General features: G+C 43.2%; 1 protein-coding gene across 2 annotated transcripts in view; it reads right to left on the bottom strand.

The window, feature by feature from the left end:
- Positions 1 to 425: 425 nt before the first annotated feature.
- Positions 426 to 22,325, bottom strand: part of OSBP (oxysterol binding protein) — a 37,439-nt gene continuing 15,539 nt past the window's right edge. Inside the window, exons 4-14 of one of the 2 annotated variants that reach the window (XM_058662992.1) lie at positions 20,327 to 20,525; positions 20,025 to 20,127; positions 19,644 to 19,698; positions 19,317 to 19,448; positions 12,065 to 12,310; positions 11,685 to 11,805; positions 5,163 to 5,266; positions 3,796 to 3,891; positions 2,932 to 3,113; positions 1,757 to 1,977; positions 426 to 1,669 (exon numbers count right to left, since the gene is read on the bottom strand). In XM_058662992.1, the coding sequence (XP_058518975.1) occupies positions 1,527 to 1,669; positions 1,757 to 1,977; positions 2,932 to 3,113; positions 3,796 to 3,891; positions 5,163 to 5,266; positions 11,685 to 11,805; positions 12,065 to 12,310; positions 19,317 to 19,448; positions 19,644 to 19,698; positions 20,025 to 20,127; positions 20,327 to 20,525 (1,602 nt within the window). In that variant the 3' untranslated portion in view covers positions 426 to 1,526. Of the gene's footprint in view, positions 1,978 to 2,931; positions 3,114 to 3,795; positions 3,892 to 5,162; positions 5,267 to 11,684; positions 11,806 to 12,064; positions 12,311 to 19,316; positions 19,449 to 19,643; positions 19,699 to 20,024; positions 20,128 to 20,326; positions 20,526 to 22,325 lie in introns of both variants that reach the window. The other variant, XM_058662991.1, reaches the window with a different exon arrangement.

The following is a 22,325-nucleotide window of genomic DNA, read 5'->3' as shown; positions in this document are numbered from 1 at the left end:
GAAGCCAAGACCCGACAGGAGCGGTCCTCTCCTCTAGTCCACCAGACGGTACTTTAAGCCCCTCACCCTAGGGTGGTACCCTAGGGGGACAGTTCTTTGGGGGGTTAACCTGCATGCTGGACAAAGGCAGAATTAAACTGGTAATTACCCTCCTGAATTTCAACCCATTCTGTTCCTAACCAAAGAAAGAAAAGAGGCAGAAAAGAGGTTAGGATTTCTTTTTGAAGAATCAGGTAATCAGGAAAGCAGAGTTTAGACAGCAGTGGGCACCCCATTGATACAAAGCACGGACAAGGTCCCCCATTCAGTAACTGCCAGGCGTGCTCCTCCTCAGGCTGTGAACCTGCCTGCCCCTTAAAAGATGAAAAGCAGAGGAGTGCCAATCCACACGAATGCATCCAAGAGCGAGTCCCAGGGAGACGGAATATCAAAAACCAAGATCCTTAATGGGAAAGAGGAAAATCAAACCCCCAAAATTAGATTTTTCTCTACATATATATATATAATATACAGATATTTAACACATTATTCCAGAGGTGGCTCCAGACCATGGGGCTTGAGAGATGGTGAAAACTTTCGTTCACAGATTAACTTCTCTCACATTCTCAGGTGTATCAGCATGGGACAGGCACAGACCTAAGCAGGTGTTATGCCAAGAGAGAAAAGGGAAACTAGAAAGGCAATGAAGGCTGGAGGTGCAGAGGAATTGGGAAAGCTAAAGTGGCAAGCAGTCTTTTCTGTCCTGCCTGTTCTCAAAGTCCTCTGCCTGAGGAAGTCCACATAAAATCCCAAATCCCCTCGTGTGGACAATGCAATTCTCTTAGGAACTACCAAGTGGTCTCCAGTTGCCGTCAAGGAAGTCGAAGAACAGCAGAGGGGTGTTTCACGCAGGTGAAGAAGGAAACTTTCAAGAATGTGAATCTGAATATCCAGCCCCAAAGAATAATCTTCCTTGCAGGTGTTCCAATACTTTTGTTCTATACACGCAGAAAACTCTTAAAATGACCCAAGTGTGAGCACATCCCATACTGTTTTAGCTAAGCTCCAATGCAACCATTCAGAATGCCTCCAGTGGTTAAGTCTTACGTGTGTCTTTTTAAAGGAACTCTGAAACCAATTTTTGCTCTGAACAGCACCAAAAATGCCCCTGAATTACACTCTTGTGCAGATCTTGGCGAAGCGGACTATTACAGGGAGGGTGAATGATGATATTTTAAATGGCAGCAGGGGGAGAAAGAAGAGTCAAGAAACTTGACTTTGCAGATGTAGAATAACATTCAGTTTTCAGCCACCAAACCTCTCCTTTACATAGGTATCTAGAAGCTTGATATCAGTTTCAATCAGCTAAGGCAACCAGCCAATCACCCCACTGGTGTTTGCTTCTGGTGATTGATTTGGACAAAAAATGATTGGTTAAGACAGACAAACTCGAGGAAAGCACTTGGTCAGAGAGTCACAAATGCCAGCCTTCCCACACATCCTCCGTGGTCTTCTGTCAGATCCTCCTCATTTCCGTTCCTGCCACTTCAGAAAATGTCTGGGCATGAGCTCCAGTCCTGTTTTTCTTTACATTCCCAGTATTCCCCCCTATAAATATGGGTTAACTCCTTGGTAACAGGGTCTTTCTTCCGCTCAAACCATAGTGCCTTATAAGGATCGTAAGGTGTGCCTAAAAGGGAATAAGAGAACAGAAAAACATACTTAGAGTTGGCATTTTCCCAGTCATCAAGAAATAAGCGGGAGGCAAGTTTATTACCATCTTCGGTGGCTTTCATAGCTTCTGCTTCTCGCTTCTTTCTGGAAAGCCTTTGTTTTTCCTCCAGGCGCTGCTTCTCAGCGTTCGCCTCATCCCAGCGCCCATTTTCCATCAGTCTCTGGTCAGGCCGTAACCGGCTGTCTGTGGGGGCAGTGCCCGCTTCCCAGGCGTTGAGGGTTAGAGCAAGCTCTGAGAAATAGTACATGTTTTCTGCATTCTTCCTAAAAGGAAAGAATGAGAGACAGAAAGGGTAAGGCAACAGCCAAGACCCTAGTTAAGGAGAAACAACTAAATACACTCCAAGACTACATCACTAAGGTACCAGGAATGTAAGACAGACCACGCCTAATTAAGACATGTCTTTAACAGCCAACTTGGAACACTTTCCATCCCCTTGCCACCATCACTGAATCAATGATATTCTGGGATTTTTATTACTCTCAGCTGAACTCACCTACACTCATTAGAAAAGATGAAACTACGTACTACAGACAGAATTACCAGATCATTGTAGGAGATAAATGGCTCTGTTAAGTTTTTTCAGTGACTTTTAAGTTGCTGTTAGGTTTAAATCGTTAATAGGCGGTGAGTACCTTTCTGCTTTAGCTTCCTTCTGAATCACAATCCAAATGATTTTTAGAAACACTTCTTGGGTGGGATGGCACAATGGCTCAACTGGCTAATCCTCAGCCTTTAAGCATTGGCGTCCCATTTGGCATCAGTTTGTGTCCTAGCTACCCCACTTCCCATCCAGCTCCCTGCCTGTGCCCTGGGAAAGCAGCAGAAGATGGGGAAGCTGCAAAGCCTTGGGACCCTGCACCCATGCGGGAGACGTGGAGGAGGTTCCTGGCTCTTGGTTTTGGATGAACATAGCTCCAGGTGTTGCAGCCATTTTGTGAGCAAAACAGCAGATGAAAAACCTTTCTGTCTCTCCTCCCTGTAAATTCGCCTTTCCAATAAAATAATCTTAAAAAAAAAAAAATGGAAAAAAGAAACACTTCTTGGCAGAAGTGGTTTGACGACCTTGAACTCTATTCTGACAAAGCATGTTAAATTAAATCTCGCAGGGTGATCTGGTGATCTAGCCACAGGTCCTATTCCTTGTGTTCGAGCCCTCAAGCAAACGGAAGGCCACTCAGAAACCCTTCAGTCCTGCCCGGCAGACTGACACTCACGGCAGAGGATTCCTTTTCCACAGCAGGACCCTGCTCTCCTCTGGGTCGTGGCCTCTCTGCCGAGCATCGCCCCCGTTTTCCCCGGCGGCAGGCTGTACTTTGAAGCAGTCCATCTTCTCATCCCATGTTCCCAGTAGGGCAAAGTGAACTCTTCCTGAGGGGTCTGTCACCTCCCCTGTCACCTACACGGTAGAGAAACAGGGCTTTGAGAACAGCCTTCACTACGGGGTGGCTCACCTCACTGCTCTGAAAACCAAGTCCTAGGGTAAAAACTGCCCAAATACCTGCTATGACAGACACTGGGAGTCATCCAAGCTGTTGGACGCTTTGTTGTATTTGCAGTAACTGAGTCACGACTTGGCGCGTTATCATTTTTTGTTGGGATTTTTGATACAAGGATGAATGTGAGAAAGGCATCTGACTGATATTCAGAATTAACTTCCTCTTCTCCAGAAATCAGAGACCCCAGGTTGATGCCCCAGCTATTCTTCACCCTCTCACAGAAAGTGTTGGCACAATCCCAATGTAGCATAACGCATAACTCTTCCTTGAATTCCACGAGGGGCAAGCTGTGCACAGCTTCTTCTTGCAAATTTTTCGTTAGTATTTCCTCTGTGTTTCCCATATTCAGCCCTCATTGTTCTTTAACTTTTACTTCCTCGTTTGTCTTTCTCAGAAAAGAGAAGGAATTGGTTTATTAATATAATACTATCCTTTCTCTTTCTCCACCTATAACTTTTTGGAATCACCTTATTTAGGATATGTTGTGCCTGTATATATACCCACACACTTGGATCTTCAAGGATTAGACTTTTCTAAGGGATACACAAAGTGGAAGAAATTTAAATTTCCAATTTTTCTTACCTTTCTTGCTACATCCCGAGAAAAGTAGCTATAAGGAACAAATTTAAGATTACATTTGTCTCCTGTTTTGTGATTCACAATATCAATTTCACCAGACTGTAAAACAAAACAAAACAAAAAAATCATGCATTAGTTTTATTAAGACTGGATAACTTAAATATCTGTCAAATTTCATGTATCATAATTCTTCACTTTTCAATCTTACTTTCTAACATTTCCTTGCTTAAAATTCAGGTATTATTAGTCATGTGGATGGTCTGAATTCCTTTTGTAACTCTGGTATCAAAAAGGCGAAGTTCAAATGAAATTTTGTTTTGTTTTGAATTGTGTGGCAGAACAATTAGATCTCTACTACATACACTGAAATTTATATAATAATTTATCTTTCCAAACCAATCCCTTGCTAGTACCCTTCAGGAACACTTCTGTTAAAATACTCATAGCTTAAGCTTACATAAAGTGGGCTTGTCCGGAGCTTACTCATTTCATTTCACTTCATTTCATTTTTTTCTTCTTTTTTTATCTTTTAAGTCCCAAACCAACCTGCAAGACTTCCCGGAAGACGCAATTTGTATTATTTCCAAGTTTACTGTAACCACTGTCTTCAGGACAAATTGATAATTATTAATTAGATCCTGTTTTATAATATCTCTTATTTTTCAATCCACGTATGTTGGTCATGTATCTCTAACAACAAAATAACTCCTTAAGGAATATCTTATTTGAAGTAGTTTCCACAGAACCTATTATACTTTCTAGCAAAAAATGTCTGATGAATAATTAAAAGCGGCATGGCCTAGTGGCTAAAGTCCTCGCCTTGAACGCCCCGGGATCCCATATGGGCGCCGGTTCTAATCCCGGCAGCTCCGCTTCCCATCCAGCTCTCTGCTTGTGGCCTGGGAAAGCAGTCGAGGATGGCCCAATGCTTTGGGACCCTGCACCCGTGTGGGAGACCTGGAAGAGGTCCCAGGTTCCCGGCATCGGATCGGCGCGCACCGGCCGTTGCGGCTCACTTGGGGAGTGAATCATCGGACGGAAGATCTTCCTCTCTGTCTCTCCTTCTCTCTGTATATCTGACTTTGTAATAAAATAAATTAAAAAAAAATAAATAAAATAAAAATGGATTAAAGTGTGAGCTATGTTTATTAATTTCTTATATACCTTATAGTGCTCAATAAAATCCTAGTTTGGTAGTTACAGGTGGGCATTATAATTGGGTCATTTAATCAGTGGCATATGATTTGTGGCATAAATACTTGGGAAGGAAGCAGTAAAAACATTCTGAGCAGATCACACATTTACTGTAAAGATGTACCTATGTGGGTATTCTTCTAAACTGCAGGAGCACACTGGGTCCTTCTGCTCACCTGATCTATCCACAACTTGCCCACAATAATGTTGTGCACAGTTGTGGTAACTTTTTTCCAAGTGTAGTGGTGCCCAGTAGCATGGAAAATACAGTGGATGGTACCTGGAAGGACAGAGAAGCACACAAACATGTGAAAAGCTGCAGCAATAATGTTAATGGTTTGATTTCTGTCTACTGATAGTCCTAACTTTTGAGAAGAAACTACTTAAAAATAGAGTAAGGGCTTTGGAATCAGAACAGATTCAATCCTAGCGCTACTTGTTATGGCTATGTGACCCTCCTGTTGTATATTAAAGATTTTGTAGGTCTAGGTCCATGGTTCCTGAAGAGAACCTTTAAACCTTGGTAATTTCCCAAGTGACAAAGAGTATTTTTGTTATTCATGGTGACCCTGCGGTTCATGCTAATGAGGTGACTCACCGGGGCTAATGCTTATGAGATAACTCAGGATGAGGACAAGTCAAGCCAGAAAGATCAACCATGTGACTACCGAGTAGGAGCTTTGGGCCATCTGAGACAGGTCCAATTTTCTGACCCTAGACGGTGAATGGAGCTGGCTATTAAATTCAATCACACATACACACTCAAATCAATCAAATCACACCTACATAACTTAGTCCCAATAAAATCTCTGGACGCCAAAACTGGATGCAGCTTCTTGGCTGGTGAAGTTCCTTGACTAGACAGGGAGAACGCACAGAACCCTGTGTTAAGGACCTTCACAGATATCACCTTATGTATGCGTTTCTTCATTTGGCTATGTCTGTCTTGTACTGTGAGGGACAAAATCGTAATGCGAAATATGGAACTTCCCTGACTACGAATTGTTGTAATGGATCACAGAAGAAGAGGCAACTGTGGAAACCCCTAACTTTCTGGCCAGTTAGTCAGAAGCAAGGGTGGTCCAGGGACCTCCAAACTTGCGGCAGGTGGTAGAATCAATGGCAGCCCTGTAAGGAATTTGCCTTGACTTGCAGCCTGTGCTACATTCTTAGTGGTTGGAGTAACAACCACTTTACAGTAGTGAACCTTGAATGTTTTCAACCTCCCCACACTTCAGTCTTATGACTCGCTGACTTGGAATAACTGCATCTTGCTGTGCAATAAATGTTTATTTGCCCAATAAAATGTTTAAAATTTAGTAAGTACTCAGAAGCTATAGTTGATTCCTGTTCTTGTGAGTGGCTCAAATGAATACCAAACTAGAATTAGTAGACTGAACAACAAAAACAGAAACTACACCGTTATTAGTAGTGAGACAAATATCCTCAACAAAATACAGGGAAACCAAATTAAGAAACATTATTTAAAGAATTATATACCATTGTCAAAAAGGATTTATTCCTGGAACTCAAAAATGATATAACATAGGAAAAACGGATCAAGGTACTATATCACATTAACAAAATAAAGGAAAAATACCCACACCATCATAACAATTGATACAGAAAAACCTTTCAACAAAATTTAATGTCTTTTCATGATTAAAAACACTCAACAAACTAGAAAGAGAAGGAAAATATCGCTACAAAATAAAAGCTGTATGTGACAACCCTCTTGCCAAACATCATACTCAATGATGAAAAATCTAAGGTCAGAAAAAATGCAAAGATACCTGCTTTTTGCCAGTCTTAGCCAAAACAAGCAGGTAAGAATAAGAAGAAATCCAAAATGGAAAAAAAGAGGTATAATTATTTATGTTCACAGATAATTTGATTTCATATGTAGAAAACACTAAATACCTCACTCACACACACACGAAGTAAATAAATTCAGCAAAGCAGCAGCATGGTATAAACTTAACATGAAAACATCAAGTGAATTTCTGGATACTCTGAAAGGATATTAAGAACCCACTTACAAGAGCGTTAAAAGCAAATATTTAAGAGTTAACTAAACCAAGTAGATAGTACCTACAAAACACTGCTGAAAGAAATTTAGAGAAGACACAAATAAATGAGAATATATCTCATATTCACAGACTGGAAGACCTAAAGTTGCAGGAATGTTATTACCACACAAAATAATCCAGATTCAACAGTCTCTGCCAAGGGTGAGTTAACAGCACTATGCTTAAGACACTTAGAATGCTCCGTGAAATATCAGAGTGCAATGTGCTCACATACCCTGGGACAGAGCAAGTGAGGGCTAAGTTCCCGACACCCACACGGCTGACCCAGAGTCAGTGCTGGGTTCTGGTCTCAGGCTGGGACCCTGACTCTTTTTTTTTTTTTTAAGATTTATTTATTTTTATTACAAAGTCAGATATACAGAGAGGAGGAGAGATAGAGAGGAAGATCTTCCGTCCGATGATTCACTCCCCAAGTGACTTCAACGGCTGGCGCTCTGCCAATCCGAAGCCGGGAACCTGGAACCTTTTCCAGGTCTCCCACATGGCTGCAGGGTCCCAAATCTTTGCCACCAAGCAGGGAGCTGGATGGGAAGCAGGGCCGCTGGGATTAGAACCGGCGCCCATATGGGATCCTGGTGCGTTTAAGGCGAGGACTTTAGCCGCCAGGCCACTCCGCTGGGCCCTGCAACCCTGACTCTTACAGGCATCTGGGAAGTAAATCAGTGGATGGGCTCTCTTCTGGATTATTCTCTGCCTTTCAATAAAGGAATACATAAATAAGTATATAATTTCAAAAGATGACTAGCCATGTCAACTACAAGATACATTTTGCAGAAAAGAAAAACTCACATTGAAATTCATTTGGAATGAAAAAGAACCTTAAATAACTAAAACAATCAATGGGGTAGGCATTGCGGTACAAAGGGTGAAGCTGATGCCTGTGGTATGGGGCCACTAACTCAGGCTGCTCCACTTGTGCTTTAGCTGCCTGCAAATGAGCCTGGGAAAGCAAGAGCAAATGGCCCAAGTCCTTGGCTCCTTGTATCCCCATAGAAGGCTTAGCTGAAGTTCCTGGCTCATGCTTTGGCCTGGCCTAGCTCTCGCTGATATGGTCACTTGGGGAGTCAACCAGTAGATGGAAGATTTCTATTTCTCCTTTTCTAATTCTTCCTTTCAAATACATAAAATCTTTTAAAAACAATAATAACAACACTAAGAAAGGATAAAGCTAGATGACATATGCTTCCTAATTTTAAAACTTACTAAAAGTGATTAAAACAGATATATAAACCTATGGAAAAGGACAGCCCAGAAATAAGCTCCCAAATCTACACTCAAACAATTTTTGCTAAGAGTGCTGATACTACTGAATGGGATAAAGGACAGCGTCTTCAACAAATGGCACTGGGAAAACTGGATATCCACCAGCAGGAGAACGGAAACTCAATCTTTGCCTAGTACTACATGCAAAAATCAACTTCAAACGAATTAACAACCAAAAGCCATAAGAGTCTTAGCAGAAGACACAGGAAAAAGTTTCACAATGCTTGATCTGGCAATTATTTCTTTGACATAACAACAAAGGCAAACCAATAAAAAATAAACAAAATGAAGCTACTGAATATTAAAAAAAAACATTGTATAGCAAAGGACAGAATCAACAGAATAAAACTCAAAGAATGGAAGAATATTTACAAGCCACATACAGGATAAAGGGTTAATATTCAGAATGTATATAGCACTACTAAAACTAAATATCAAAAATAAAACAACTCAGTTAAAAAAAAAATGGCCCAAGAATTTAAATAGTACTTTACTTACAAAGATATTTGCTAATAAAGATGGCATATGACATCATCATTAATTATTTGGGAAATGACACCAAAGCCACAAGGAGATACTAACTCAACACCCATTAGGATAGCCATTATCAAAACCAAACACCCACAACAGAACCAAACAACAAAAATAACAAGCATTGGGAAGAATGTGGAATAATTACAGCATTTTGTATCTTGTAGGTGGGACTGTAAAATGGTATAAGCACTGCAGAAAACATTATGGCAATTACTTAAGAAATTTAAAACCAGAATTACCATGTGATCTACTTCTGGGTATACACCCAATGAAAGCAGGGTCTCAAGGAAAAATCTGCACATTCCTGTGCATAGCAGAACTTGCACAATAGCAGAGAAGCAACCCAAGTGTCCACTGACAGATGAACAGACATGCAAAATGTACTATATACATACAAAGAAACATCACTTCACATTACATATGGATGAACCTTGAAAACATTACACTAAGTGACACGTCGGTCACAAAAAGACAAATACTTTATGATTCTACTTACAGGAGGCACTTAGCTAAAACCACAAAACAAAATAAACAAAAAACACAATAGCAGTTTCCAGGGGCTGGGGTGAAGGACAATAGGGAGTTGTTTAGTAGGTATACAGATCCAGTTTTTCAAGATGAAGAATTCTAGAAATGGTTGGTGGTTTAATGAATGTATTTAACATCAGTGAACTAAATACTCAAAATGGTTACAATGCTAAACGCTCTATGTGTCTTAACCACAATAAAAAGAAAATCAGAAAAAGAAAAATCACCCAGACCAGAAGGCAGTGGAATGACACTTTCAGAAGGAAGCCTATCACAGCAAGAATTCTATAATTTGCAAAACAATCCCATGAAAACATAGAACTTGAGATATTTCCAGATAAGCAAAAACTAAGAGTTCATAGGTAGCAGTGTTATCTTCTAAAAAATACTAAGTGGGAGTCACCTAGGCTGCAACCAAAGGACGTTAGGCAGTAACTTCAATCCACATTAAGAAAGTAAGCCACCTGGTCAGGCACTGGTTGTAGCAGTTAAGATTCTGCTTTGGATGCCTGCAGCTGGATTGGAGTGCCTGGATTAGAGTTCCCATTCCATTTCCTATTCTAGCTTCCTCTTAATGTGTAATTTGGAAGTCAGCCTATTTGAGTTGCTTCACTTCCTATTTGCTACCTGCTAATGTGCCTGGAAAGCCAGTAGAAGCTGCCCAAATACTTGGGCCCCAGTCACCCATGTGGAAGACCAGAGTGCAGTCCCTGGCCTGGAGAACTGGTTATTTAAGTCATCTGGAGTGAGGTTTTCTCTCTCTCTCTCTCTCTCTCTCTCTGTTGCTCCACCTTTCAAGTAAGCAAGCAAGCAAATAAATAAATAAATAAACAAATAAAAACTTGCTGATCACATCTGGTGCTGTGGCACAACAGGTTAAGCCACTGTCTACAATATCAGCATGTCACATGGGCACCTGTTTGAATCGCAGATGTTCCACTCTGGACACCCCGATCCCTGCTATTGAGCCTGGGAAAGTAGCAGAGACTGGGCCAGTGACCTCTGCCACCCACGTGGAAGACCCAGAAGCAACTCTGTCCCCTGGCTTCTGATTTCAGTGTGCCCGGCCTGGTTGTTGCAGCCATGTGGGGAGGGAACCAGTACATAGAAGATCTCTCTCGTTCTCTACCTTTCCTTGTGTAAGTCTGCCTTCCAAATAAATAAATACATCTTTTGAAAAATAGCTATTGATCAGATAATTATAACAATATAATTTTTATGAGAATAAAAGCACAAAATAGGAGAAAATTAATGGTGCAGTTCTTAATGTGACATTCTAACACTGCATATTAAGATTCCTAGTCCCTGGCCTGACAGTTAATCCTTACACAAAATTACCTTGTAATCCAATGAGACGTTTTAAAGTTTCATCTTACAAGGAACTCGGCCATTATATAAATGACACCTAATCCATCATGTACAGGAAGGAGGAGGAGGAGAGGAGAAGGCTCAGGAACTAGCCAGGTTACCCTCACAATGAGACTTCTCATGTGCACAGAAAACCTGACGATAGCATAATGGGGTAAACAGAATCAATTACGAGTTTCTTCAAACTGCATGCTAGAATTCACATTTTAAACTAGTGTGAGTATTGTTCGGCTAAGATTTGTTCATCTGAAAGAGTTAAAAAGAGACTGAGTGGGGACTGAGGGGAAGAGGGAGAGAGAAAAAGTGGGAGGGGAGAGGAAGAAAATGAAGGAGTAGGGAAAAGGGAGGGAAGAGGGGAGGGAAGAAAGAGAGGGAGAGAGAAGGAGGAAGAGATTTTCAATCAGCTGGTTGATTCCCCAAATGGGTACAAAGGCTGGGGCTGGGCCAGACTGAAGCCAGTAGCCAGGAATTCCATCCTGGTATCCCACATGGGTAGCAGGGGCCTAAGTACTTGGCCATCTTTCACTACCTTCCCAACACATTAGCAGGGAACTGGATTGGAAATCGAGCAACCAGAAGTCAAACTGGTACTTTAGGGAATGCTGGCACTGGAGGTAGTGGCTCATTGCACTGCGTCATAATGCCAGCCCTTAAACTAGTGTTAAAGACGCACTAAATAAAGCTTAGAAGACAAAGAATGTATGATTTTTATGATTGGATAAGTCCTTAAAATGTCTCTGGTCTTGCCACTCATTTGGTAGCAGAGAAGTTAAATGGCTCACCCAAAGTGAGCCAGCGAGGTTCTGTGCCTTCAACAGACCTCCAGTCTCCTAACTCTCGACCAGGGACTTCCTCCATCACACCAGGAAAGTTCCAGTCCTGGCATGCTAATTCTTGCAAAGATGACAGCCTTACCGAGGGGCATAATGGAGAGGTATTTGCCTCGAAACTTGCTGGTGATTTTGATTTCCTGACGCAACGTCCAGCCATTTTTGGACTCAGCATGGTGTGCTGCAGCAGGGGGATGGTGGCTCACCTTGAAGAAATCAAGTTCAAATTAAAAGGCAGAAGGTAGAAGGGAAAGATACTACTTTTTAGTTGGTGACAAATGCTCAAAATTCACACTTTGCATTTTCACATCCACAACAGTAGGTCTCCAATGTTGCAGTGCTGAAGAGAAAGAAGACTGGGCTGACATGGACTGGAATTCTGCAGATACAGCACCCAGAGAGATTAAAAAAAAATCATCCCTTTCTTTACAAAGGACAGGTATCATGGTTCTGAAACCCGTTTACCTGCTCACAGAGGGATCGGTACCCATTCTCCTCTAACCGGTCCAGCTCGAAGGTTTCCCCAAGGAGGGGGTTAAATGGCTTGCTGGTGCGGAAGACAGTGGTGGAGTAGGAGGACACGGTGAAAGCTGCAACATAGCAGAGCTGTTCAAGAGAGTTTTCGCATTTTGCAGCTCGGTCTAACAGCTCGTGGTATTCCAGGTCTTCAGTAAGGCGCTGAAGCATGGATAAGGGCTCATTAAAATTCACCTGTAAGAAAAACAGGCATAAAAGCTCTAGCCATATGCCTAAAAAGAAATGGTTTCAGTTTTTCCAGGTAGACAGACACTGAGATGCTGAGGTGAAAAAGAAAATCACTAGGAAAAGAGGTCTTAGCTCAGACAGCAGCTCCAAGATCTAACTTGTAAGCAACTCACTCAGCTTAGTCAACTGTTCATGTCAGAAAGTGGTAGAAAGAACCATTTTCATTTGTTTCAAAAACTACAGGATCTTTGGAATGAGAACCACATCTCTCTCTCTCTTTTCAAACTTATTTTCTTTTTAATATTATTTACATAATTGAGAGTGATACACACTCACGTGGGCCTCTGATTAGAATGGGGAAGGTCAGCTATGAAGGAAGGTGAATGGGGCAAATGTTGCAGCTGCTTATTTATTCACCTCAAGTAATAATTAACCTCCTGTGTCTGCAGGGGAGGGGGCACTTCTTGTCAAACTACATAAGCATCCACGGATGGAGGACAGTCATTTGACACCCTGAGACCCCATTGTGGGGTAAGAGGGTTCTGAGGGTGTTACTTGAGTTGTTGTGATAACTCTGAGTTGATGGTTTTGTTGCTCCAAGCTTGAGAAAATTTTCTCAAGGTCTTTTGTTCACAAAGCCCACCTTAGTCTACCCAGGAACACGCAACCACACATCTTAAGTTGAGCACCACACAACCAAGAACCATCAGTCAGTACCTAGCCCAGAGGAGATCATCAGACAGGCATTAACAGAAAAAAAAAATTTCAAAAAGAAATATAATGCTTCTTGCACAAGTATGCCCAGAAAGGAAAGGAAGTATAAATCTGTAAGGTAGAACAGGTAGCAAATTATAAGTACAGATGTGTCCTGATTAGTAAAAGATTACATTACAAAAGTTGGCAGCCACCCTGAGCTAGACAACTGCCAAGTCTTGGTTTAACTGAGTGTTGGGCCAGGAATCTGATTTCTTCTTCAAGGTGGTGTTATTTCCTGGGCCCGAGAGCAAATTGTGCAGACTCTTCCTTCCTGGCTTTAGAGCCAGCTATGGGGCTCTGCACTGGATGAGGCAGGCAGAGAAATGTAGGGTGCTTTTATAGGGAAAAAAATATGTCATTCATTCATTTACTCACTTACTCATTCTACAAATATTTACTGAGGCCTCATGTGTACCAAGCCCTATGCTGCTGACTGCGTGTGAGGAAGTGAACAAAGGCAATACCGTTTACATTTCCTACCCTCAAAAGTTAAAGATTCAAAATTAACTGAAATGGTAAATGATTTTACTACATCAAAACTTGCTGGATCCCAAGCTAGCCCATAAAGCTTACGTACTCAACAGTACAGCTGAACAAGCCTAAGCATTACCAGCCTGACAGAGGACAAACCAAAAAGAAAATTCTTATTAGAAAACAGTTCTGGCCTTAAGCAACTTTTTCATTAAAAAAACTTTTTTTCTTTATATCCCATCTTTCTGTATTTTTGTCTAACCTCCTACCCATTAATCTCTGAGCTACTTACTATCCTAATATTTTCTATTCCCACTGATTATGAAACAGCTCGAAATTTTCTCAGTGAAAAACTCTGAAGGCAAAATACAGGGCTGGTGCTGTGGCACAGTAGCCTAAGCCTCCACTCGCAGCACCGTGAGCTTGTATAGGCACCAGGTTGGGATCCCAGCTGCTCCATTTCCAGTCCTGCAGACAAATCAATGTAAGATCTCTGTCTGCCCTCTCTGTACCTCTGCCTTTCAAATAAAGTAAACAGACAAAAGCAAAATCCAGAGGAAAAATGCACTTGAATGCTGTCATCCAGATAACCACTATTAATAAACCATTACTAATATTTTCATATTTACGCCTATGCTTTTACATACCTTACAGTAGCAGAATTTAAGGCAGTATGACGGATAACTGCCATTCACTCTCAGTAAAACTGGAGATGAATGGTGTACTCTACAAATGGCAACTAGACATTAGCCGTGCTAAGAACCAGGATTACAGTATCTTCAAGCTACCACTACGCCCCCGCCCCAGGACATACAACCCTGGCCTGACAGCTGTTCCATCAACCAGCTTCTCTAAAAATGCCAAGCCTTTTATAATGGTCATTTTGTTACTCAGAGGGCAAACAGGGAACCCAATGAATCTGAGTGTTTAAAGTAGAAGGAAGAAGGGAATTCATTACACTGTTGCTGGAGTGTTAGGCAGCCAAAAGAGATAACCCAGAGATAAAGCAACTGCAGGAAGCCATAACCAGAGAAACAAAAAGGAGTATTATTGTGGCCCAGAGGCCAAGAGGAGCTGGCAAAAGCTAAAATCTCTAGTGGGGTGTGGGGAAAGCCTGTCCAGCAAAAACTAGAGCCACACAGCTGCTGCGAGAGCACTGCGCCAAAGGGAACAGAATGGGAGAAATGTCCTTCCCCCTGGCTGCAGTCTCCTACTGTTATCTTGTATTGATGGAGCCTAGCCAGAATGCAGCCTGACACACACAGCCTGGAGAGATCAGGGCAAGGACTTGAGCTACAGGTAAACAGGTACAGGATTGCACATTCCTAAGGGCAATGTCAACAAGAAACAAACAGTAAGGGAGGGCAGGGCAGTCACCTGGACTCAGAAGCTATGTCTGATCAGACTACACCTGGGAGAGTTCAGCGATCTTCCTTGGCTGCCTACCTGCCTACTACTTCCTTCAGGGCACCTAACGCCCTAGGTGAGAGGAGCTTCCTTTCAGGGCCCCAATAAACCCATTCTGGGTTTCTGCTAGTGAACTTACTGATGTCTTTCTCTTTGTTGGAAGCCAGTAATTTTTATCTTTCTCACAAAAATTCTACATATGTATATAAACTTGTTTTCTAGGACCCAGCAGCAACCACACACTGCTCGATAAGTTCTGGTTTCTGTATTTCTGTATGCCAAGTATCTGATCGCGGATAGTTTGCAGACAGAACTTGCAACCAACCCACCTCTGCTACCCATTCATTTTCCCCTTCATCTACAAGTAGATCTCCCATTTTTTGTATAGACCATGCTAACCAGAAAAGAAATCTGCATCTTCAGCCTCCACTCATGCTAACTGTGGACACAAAGCTAAGTTTTATACACAGAAATGTGAGAACAGTTCATACAATTTGCAAGAAGCACTCGGAAAAGGCTGAGCCTGCTCACCCTCTTTATCCACCTTGCCACTGATGGGGACAAGATCCTGGGGGCAAGGTGGAGCCACTGTCAGTCTTGGGAACTGAGGCCAAGGCAGCAGTGCCATGGGAGAGAAGCAAGCCTGGGCCTAACACTGTGGGACATGGTGCAGTACTAGACCACCCACTTTGGACTTGAACACAAAAAGGGGTTCAGCCAGTAGTATTTACTTACAGAAGGAGCTGCTGGCTTTTTCTACAGAGTGAGAAAGCAAACATTCATACTTTGAGGGTCATGTAAATTTCGTCCCAACTACTTAATGCTGTTGCTGCAACATGAGTGAATGAGGACAGCTGTGTTCCAATAAAACTTTACGAATTTGAATTTTTTCCTTCTGATTTTTTTTAAATGAAAAAAGCATTCTTGGCTTGTAGGCTGAAGATATGGCAACAAAATTTGACCTGAAAACCTTTGCAGGTACCAGCCTCTTCTTTCTGTTATTATTAAAAATGTATTTATTTACTTGAAAGGCAGAGTTAGAAAGAGAGGAAGAGATAGGGAGAGATTATCTATCTTCAATCTGCTGGTTTGCTACACAAATTGCCCGGCGGCGTGGCCTAGCGGCTAAAGTCCTCGCCTTGAAAGCCCCGGGATCCCATATGGGCGCCGGTTCTAATCCCGGCGGCTCCACTTCCCACCCAGCTCCCTGCTTGTGGCCTGGAAAAGGCTTTGGGACACTGCACCCGCGTGGGAGACCCGGAAGAGGTTCCTGGTTCCCGGCTTCGGATTGGCGCAGCACCAGCCGTTGCAGTCACTTGGGGAGTGAATCATCAGACGGAAGATCCTTGGGTTATCTTCTCCAGCTTTCCCAGGAGTACCAGAAGGGAGATAAGAGTCCTGGGTTAAACCATATATCTGGATTTGTTCCTTCAAATTGAATTTGATTTTTGAATTGAATTTCCTAATATACAGAAAAATAGTAGGCATTCAGTAAATGTTTGTGAAATGAACAAGCAAGTGATACGATGCCCAGACGTAACAGCACAAAAGACAGACATCTCAGGAGTACCGGATGTGCTGGAGAAGGTGTGCTTAAAGAGACAACACTAGAACTGGGCTGGGGGAGAGCCAGGCTGGGTTAACCAACTAAACACACTGCTGCAGGCCACAGCATCAGCTGGCAAACGCAGGGACTGGGAGTGGGTCCAGTAGGGAAATTGTGGGCACTTCTCTGATGGGCTATAACTCCCACTGGTAAGCATGAGAACCAGGGATGAAAAGTGGGCCTGACTAGACAGAGTAGCACCCACCAGCATGAGGGTGGGCTGGATAGTAGGGTTGGTTGCATTGAGCTAGGCTCGAATGCCTATTGTATACAAAAGCTGAATGGGAGGAGGGGCAGACTGGATCAGTCTGCTGCACATACTTGCATGCACAGGAACCAGGGCTGGGGGTGGGCCTAGGGAGGTTATTGGAGGGCACTCTGACTAGGCTGTAGTTCCTGCTCGTGGACATGAGCGCCAAGAGTGTGGTGGGCAGGGTTGGGCTGGGCCATAGTATCTATTGGTTTATGTAAGATGGGGCTGGAGATAGAATTGACCCAGTGATTGCAACTACCAGTTTGTGCATAAGCTGATGTGGATGATGGAGTGAGCCAGACCCCGTACTAGCACACACAAGAGTTAGGTCTTGGATCACCTCAGATGGGTTTCTTTGGGGGATCCCCCCAACTGAACTGCTGGACTCAGAACTCTAACCATGGGGACAACCATAGAATCTGTGGTTTGATCGTGGAGTGCATGTGTCAGAACTGGGCCTCCTCAATGGCTTAGACAGAGCAGTGGACAGCATGCCCAGATACACATGGAGGATATGGCAGGCCACTGGGGCCTGCACAGGACATCTGGTACCATAGCAAAGAAGAACAGAACAAATTAGTTAAGTGTCCCAGCCAGCCACAAGTTGACAGCAAATATCTGGGTGAATGGAGACTGTAAGGTGAAATATGACAGCCAATGGACCTTGGAAGGATTTCCTCAACCCTGGATCAGCAAGAGCAACAGCATTTCATACTTTTAAAACCACTTAAGCAGAACCCTTGGAGCATGCTCCACATCGGGGATCCTGGGATGACATCAGATGGCCATTCCCCATCCCTGGGTACTGAGGCGCTTGGGAGGCTGGGTGCAGCTTCTCCCCTAAACTCCTCGGTTCCCCTGGATACAGGAAAAAGAAAAATTTGCAAACAATTGTCTCAGCCACTTTCTCCTAACCCTTGACCATTCCTATTTTAATCAACTATGTAAATATCATAAACAATTTTTTTTTAAAGAGACAATACTGTAACCAAATTATAAAGAAAAGGCTATTAAGTACATCAAAGGAAAACTAGCTTGGGTTAGAAGGGAACTGATCTAAGTTCAGGTAGAAAGAAGAATGTGTGCAAAATCACGAGACATCTTTGAGCATCTGAAGGTAATCCTAACAACCAGAACCTCGGACAGGTAAGGCAGAGCCTTGCCTACGGGGAGGAAATAACAGGTGAGCCCACTGTGCTAAAGCAATGAAGATTACGGGCTGGCACTGTGGCAGAGTGGGCTGAACTACCACCACCATCAAACAGGGACACTGACTCAAGTCCTGGCTACTTTACTTCCAACCCAGCTTCTTGCAGATGCGCCTGAGAAAGCAGCAGAGAATGGTTCAAGGACTTGGAGCCCTGCACCCATGTGGAGACCCGGATGAAGGTCCTCGCTTCAGCCTGGCACGATGATTCCGATGATTCACTCCCCAAGTGAGCCGCAACGGGCCGGTGCGCGCCGATCCGAAGCCAGGAACCAGGAACCTCTTCCAGGTCTCCCACGCGGGTGCAGGGTCCCAATGCATTGGGCCGTCCTCAACTGCTTTCCCAGGCCACAAGCAGAGAGCTGGATGGGAAGTGGAGCCGCCGGGATTAGAACCGGTGCCCATATGGGATCCCGGGGCTTTCAAGGCAAGGACTCTAGCTGCTAGGCCACGCCGCCAGGCCACGCCGCCGGGTCCACAAATAATTTTTTTTAAAGAAAAAGTGAGGATCTTTTAAAAAGATCTTTAAAAAAAAAAAGTTTTAAGCTGAAGAGTAGTAACATGACTACATTTGAGATTTTAAAAAGCTCATTGGCAACAACGTGGGCACGACAGAGCCAGGGAAGTCAGCTTATATCCCATCTAGAGATGGTCCTCTCTTCCTGGCTGCAATATGCTGGCTTTGTTTCCGAGTTCCCTAAACCTGCGCATGTACAGTACTTCTCACAACACCACAGGATAATAACAAATTGAATTTTCTGTTTTAATGTCTTCATTTTTTTTTAAGGTAGAGTGACAAAGAGAAAGAAAAACAGAGATTTTCTATCCATTTATTTACTCCCCAGGTGCCTCCAACACCAAAGCCTAGAATGCCATCCAGGTCTCTCAGGCACCTTAGCAGGAAGCTGCACTGGAAGCGGAGGAGCTAGTACTTGAACCAATACTCTAATATGGAATCCAGGCAGCCCAAATCACAGTTTACCCTGTTGCACAACACTCACACCCAGGTCCGCTTGTTTTAAACTTCATACACCTTGGAAACAGCATGCTGTTTTTATTTTTGTGTGTCTCCAGTATAAGAATTTGCTTACAAATAACTGTTACTGAAATACTTGATTCATATATGTGATCTGAAAACATACCAGATTCATGGCCAAAATTAAAGCAGCTAATTTTAAGGGATAATTTATAACTGTAAGGGTGAAAAGAAAGCATATCAGAAACTGCCACCTACAGCTGGGATGTCACATCAGCAGTCTTCCCACCAGGCTGAGAAGGCACCCGAACCGCCCCGGGTGTGCAAGAAGCTCACCGGCATGGGGATCTTGGAGAGTTCTTTCCCAATGCAGTTCTTCATGATGCTCCATAGATTCAGGCTATAGTTTGGCTTGTATGGTATTCTGGTTCTCTTTTCCTTCTTGGTCTCCTCCAGCTGATGCTTGTACTGAGAGCAAACACAAAGCCATTCAATCGCTCACAAAGAACAGAAAATCTGCTATTTATAACCTGCCCCTCCCCCATGTTAAAAAACAAAACAAAACAAAACAGTATTTTCTGCTGTTCTTAGTACTTCAAAAATAAATTCTTGGGACTCAGATCTCAATTCCCTTACCTCTGCTAACTCCCATGTAAGCATTACCTGTTCATCAAGGCTGATGTCACTGCTGGCTCCACTGATGTTGCTGCCAGTACGTCTGTATGGGTGGGAAACGTAGGAGAACAGGAGCAAAAATCAGAACCAGAGTTTGGTCTGACATTTCGTTATAAAGCAGAATGCCAAGTACACTGTACAAACTTACTGATGGGCGTTCAAGTGATGACACTTAGAACAGGTATGCATTCAAATATCTGTACAGAAGTTCCTCATGTAAAAATAGCTGACAGTTTTCCAGTAAACACTGACAATGATGATACTCCCCACCCCTCTTCCCTATACCTCACACACACACACACACAAAAAGTTTCTAAACTTCTGATGACCAGCTATGTTAATGTTCTTTGCTAGTCAAGAATAACTTACTTATGGCCCAAATTTTCGGGCATGGTGATGATCTCAGGTGCATCAAAAAATTCATTTTCATCATCCTCGTCACTCATGTCCCCTTTGCCTGAGCAGCATTGATCTATACAGAGAAAAAGCTCTATTTGTTTACTTTGGTTATGGTGACCATATGCCTGGTATAACAGGTTCTTTCAAAGCAATGGAAAAAAAAAAATCAAAAGAAAAATAGACAGCTCTACTTCTGTTACATCTGAGTCCTTGAGTCTTCTAGCAATTACAGACAAGCGCCAGGCTCAGTCTAACCAAGAATCTAACCTTACCTTTACCAGAACCGGCACTGCCAGGAGTGTTTGCTGGCAGGACTGTGGCTCCCCGGAAGGCCCTCTCTAGGTGATTATGCTGCTTTGCCAGCTGCTCGAGGGTCTCTTCCAGCCGAATGCGCTGATCTCTTTCATACTGCAGTGACTTCTGCCATTTTTTACTATGGGTCTGAGCTAACATGAGGAAATCTCTGCAGGCCTGGAGGGAGAAAGTGTTGATTGTGTCATCTCAATTAGGTTTCTCTCGGGTCTCTGTAAGCCCATTAAGCAACTGTATTCTAGCAACTTCAGTTAGTAAATTACATGGAAGGTCTTGCCTGTTAGTATACTACAGTATCAGGGACAGCTGCAATGAAACTCAAATCCAGAAGAAGTTTTTCATGTTTCTTAAAGCGTTCTAGAATTGTGAAAGGCATACAGAGAAAATTCAGAGTCTAAAAGGCAAAAAGACAGAGTTGTTCTCCACTGGTTCACTCCATAATTGCCTACAATGGCCAGAGCTATGTCAAGCCAGGCCAAAGCCAGGAGTCAGAAATGACACCGAAGTCTCAAGTGGCTAGCTTAAACCCAACTGTCAGAGCCATCACTTTGCTTTCCAAGGTGAATATGAGCTGGAAGCTGCAGAGAGGAACAGAACTGGCACCTGACAAGTACACCAACTTGGAATTCAGCACTCTAAGTGGCATCTTTTCCTTTTTTATAACAAAGGCAGATATACAGAGAGAAGGAGAGGCAAGCGAAAAAGATCTTCCGTCCGCTGGTTCATTCCCCAATAGCTGCAAGGGCCAGAGCTGAGCTGATCTGAAGCCAGGAGCAAGGATCCTTTTCCAGGTCTCCCACACGGGTTCAGAGTTTGAAGGCTCTGGGCCATCCTCTACTGCTTTCCTAGACCACAAGCAGGGAGCTGGATGGGAAGTGGATTGGCCAGGTTACAAACTGGCACCCATATGGGATCCTGGGGCATCCAAGGCAAGGATTTAGCCACAAGGCTATTGTGCCGAGCCTCCCAAGTGGCTTCTTAACCGTTATGCCACATCCCTACCTGGTAAGCTTCTCTTATATTTTCCTAGTGACGAGAACCAAATGCCACGTGAGTACAGGTATGTGAACTGCACCAAAGACGAGCTCTACCAACTGAACAAAAGATGAGACTAGCATAGGATTTTTTTCTCTCTTTTTCTTTCTAAAATATTCACTTATTTCCATTGAAAAGTCAGATATAGAGAGGAGGAGAGACAGAATATGATCATCTGTCTGCTGGTTCACTCCCCTGGTGGCCACAATGGCCAGAGCTCAGCCAATCTGAAGCCAGAAGCCAGGAGCTTCTTCCGGGTCTCTCCTATGTGGTGCAGGGTCCCATGTCTTTGGGCCATTCTCGGCTGCTTTCCCAGGCCACAAGCAGGGAGCTGCATTAGAACTAGTGCCCACATGGGATCCCAGCATGTACAAGGCAAAGACTCTAGGCACTAGGCTACCACACTGGGCCCAGGATAATGTTTTCAACAAGTACTTGAATAAACTCAAGCAATCTAAAACTAAGAAATTGATACTCTAAAAGCATAGAATCTGCCCTGAACTTGACCAAGTATGGGGGAAGCAATTTTGTTCTTGCTTTGCTCACTAGAGCCACAACTGACCTTAAAAATCAGAAGCCTACTTGAGGAATGAAAGAACGAACCTGCAGAAAAATAGTCTAACCACATTAGTCTCTCATTGGCTCCCCAGTAAAATCAGGACCCAAAGTTAATTCCTGATTGCGAATATAGAGTGTTTCACATTAAGCAGCACCCACTTGTGATGTATCCTCCACTCCAAGCAGGAGTAAGGTATCCCTGACCCGCACAACAGCCACTCCGAGCTATGCACCACTTCTTAGAGACAGATCCTTTCAGGCCAGCTTGCTTCAGTACGGCATCCATTCTGCCCAGAACGCTGTTCCTCATTTTTTAAGAACTATGGCAAACGTTCTTTCCTTTGTGACACCTCCCCTCAGTGTCAT

Source organism: Ochotona princeps, chromosome 4 (genome assembly GCF_030435755.1).
Source record: "Ochotona princeps isolate mOchPri1 chromosome 4, mOchPri1.hap1, whole genome shotgun sequence".
Taxonomy (NCBI): Eukaryota; Metazoa; Chordata; class Mammalia; order Lagomorpha; family Ochotonidae; genus Ochotona; species Ochotona princeps.
This window is presented reverse-complemented; position numbering and strand designations above follow the sequence as displayed.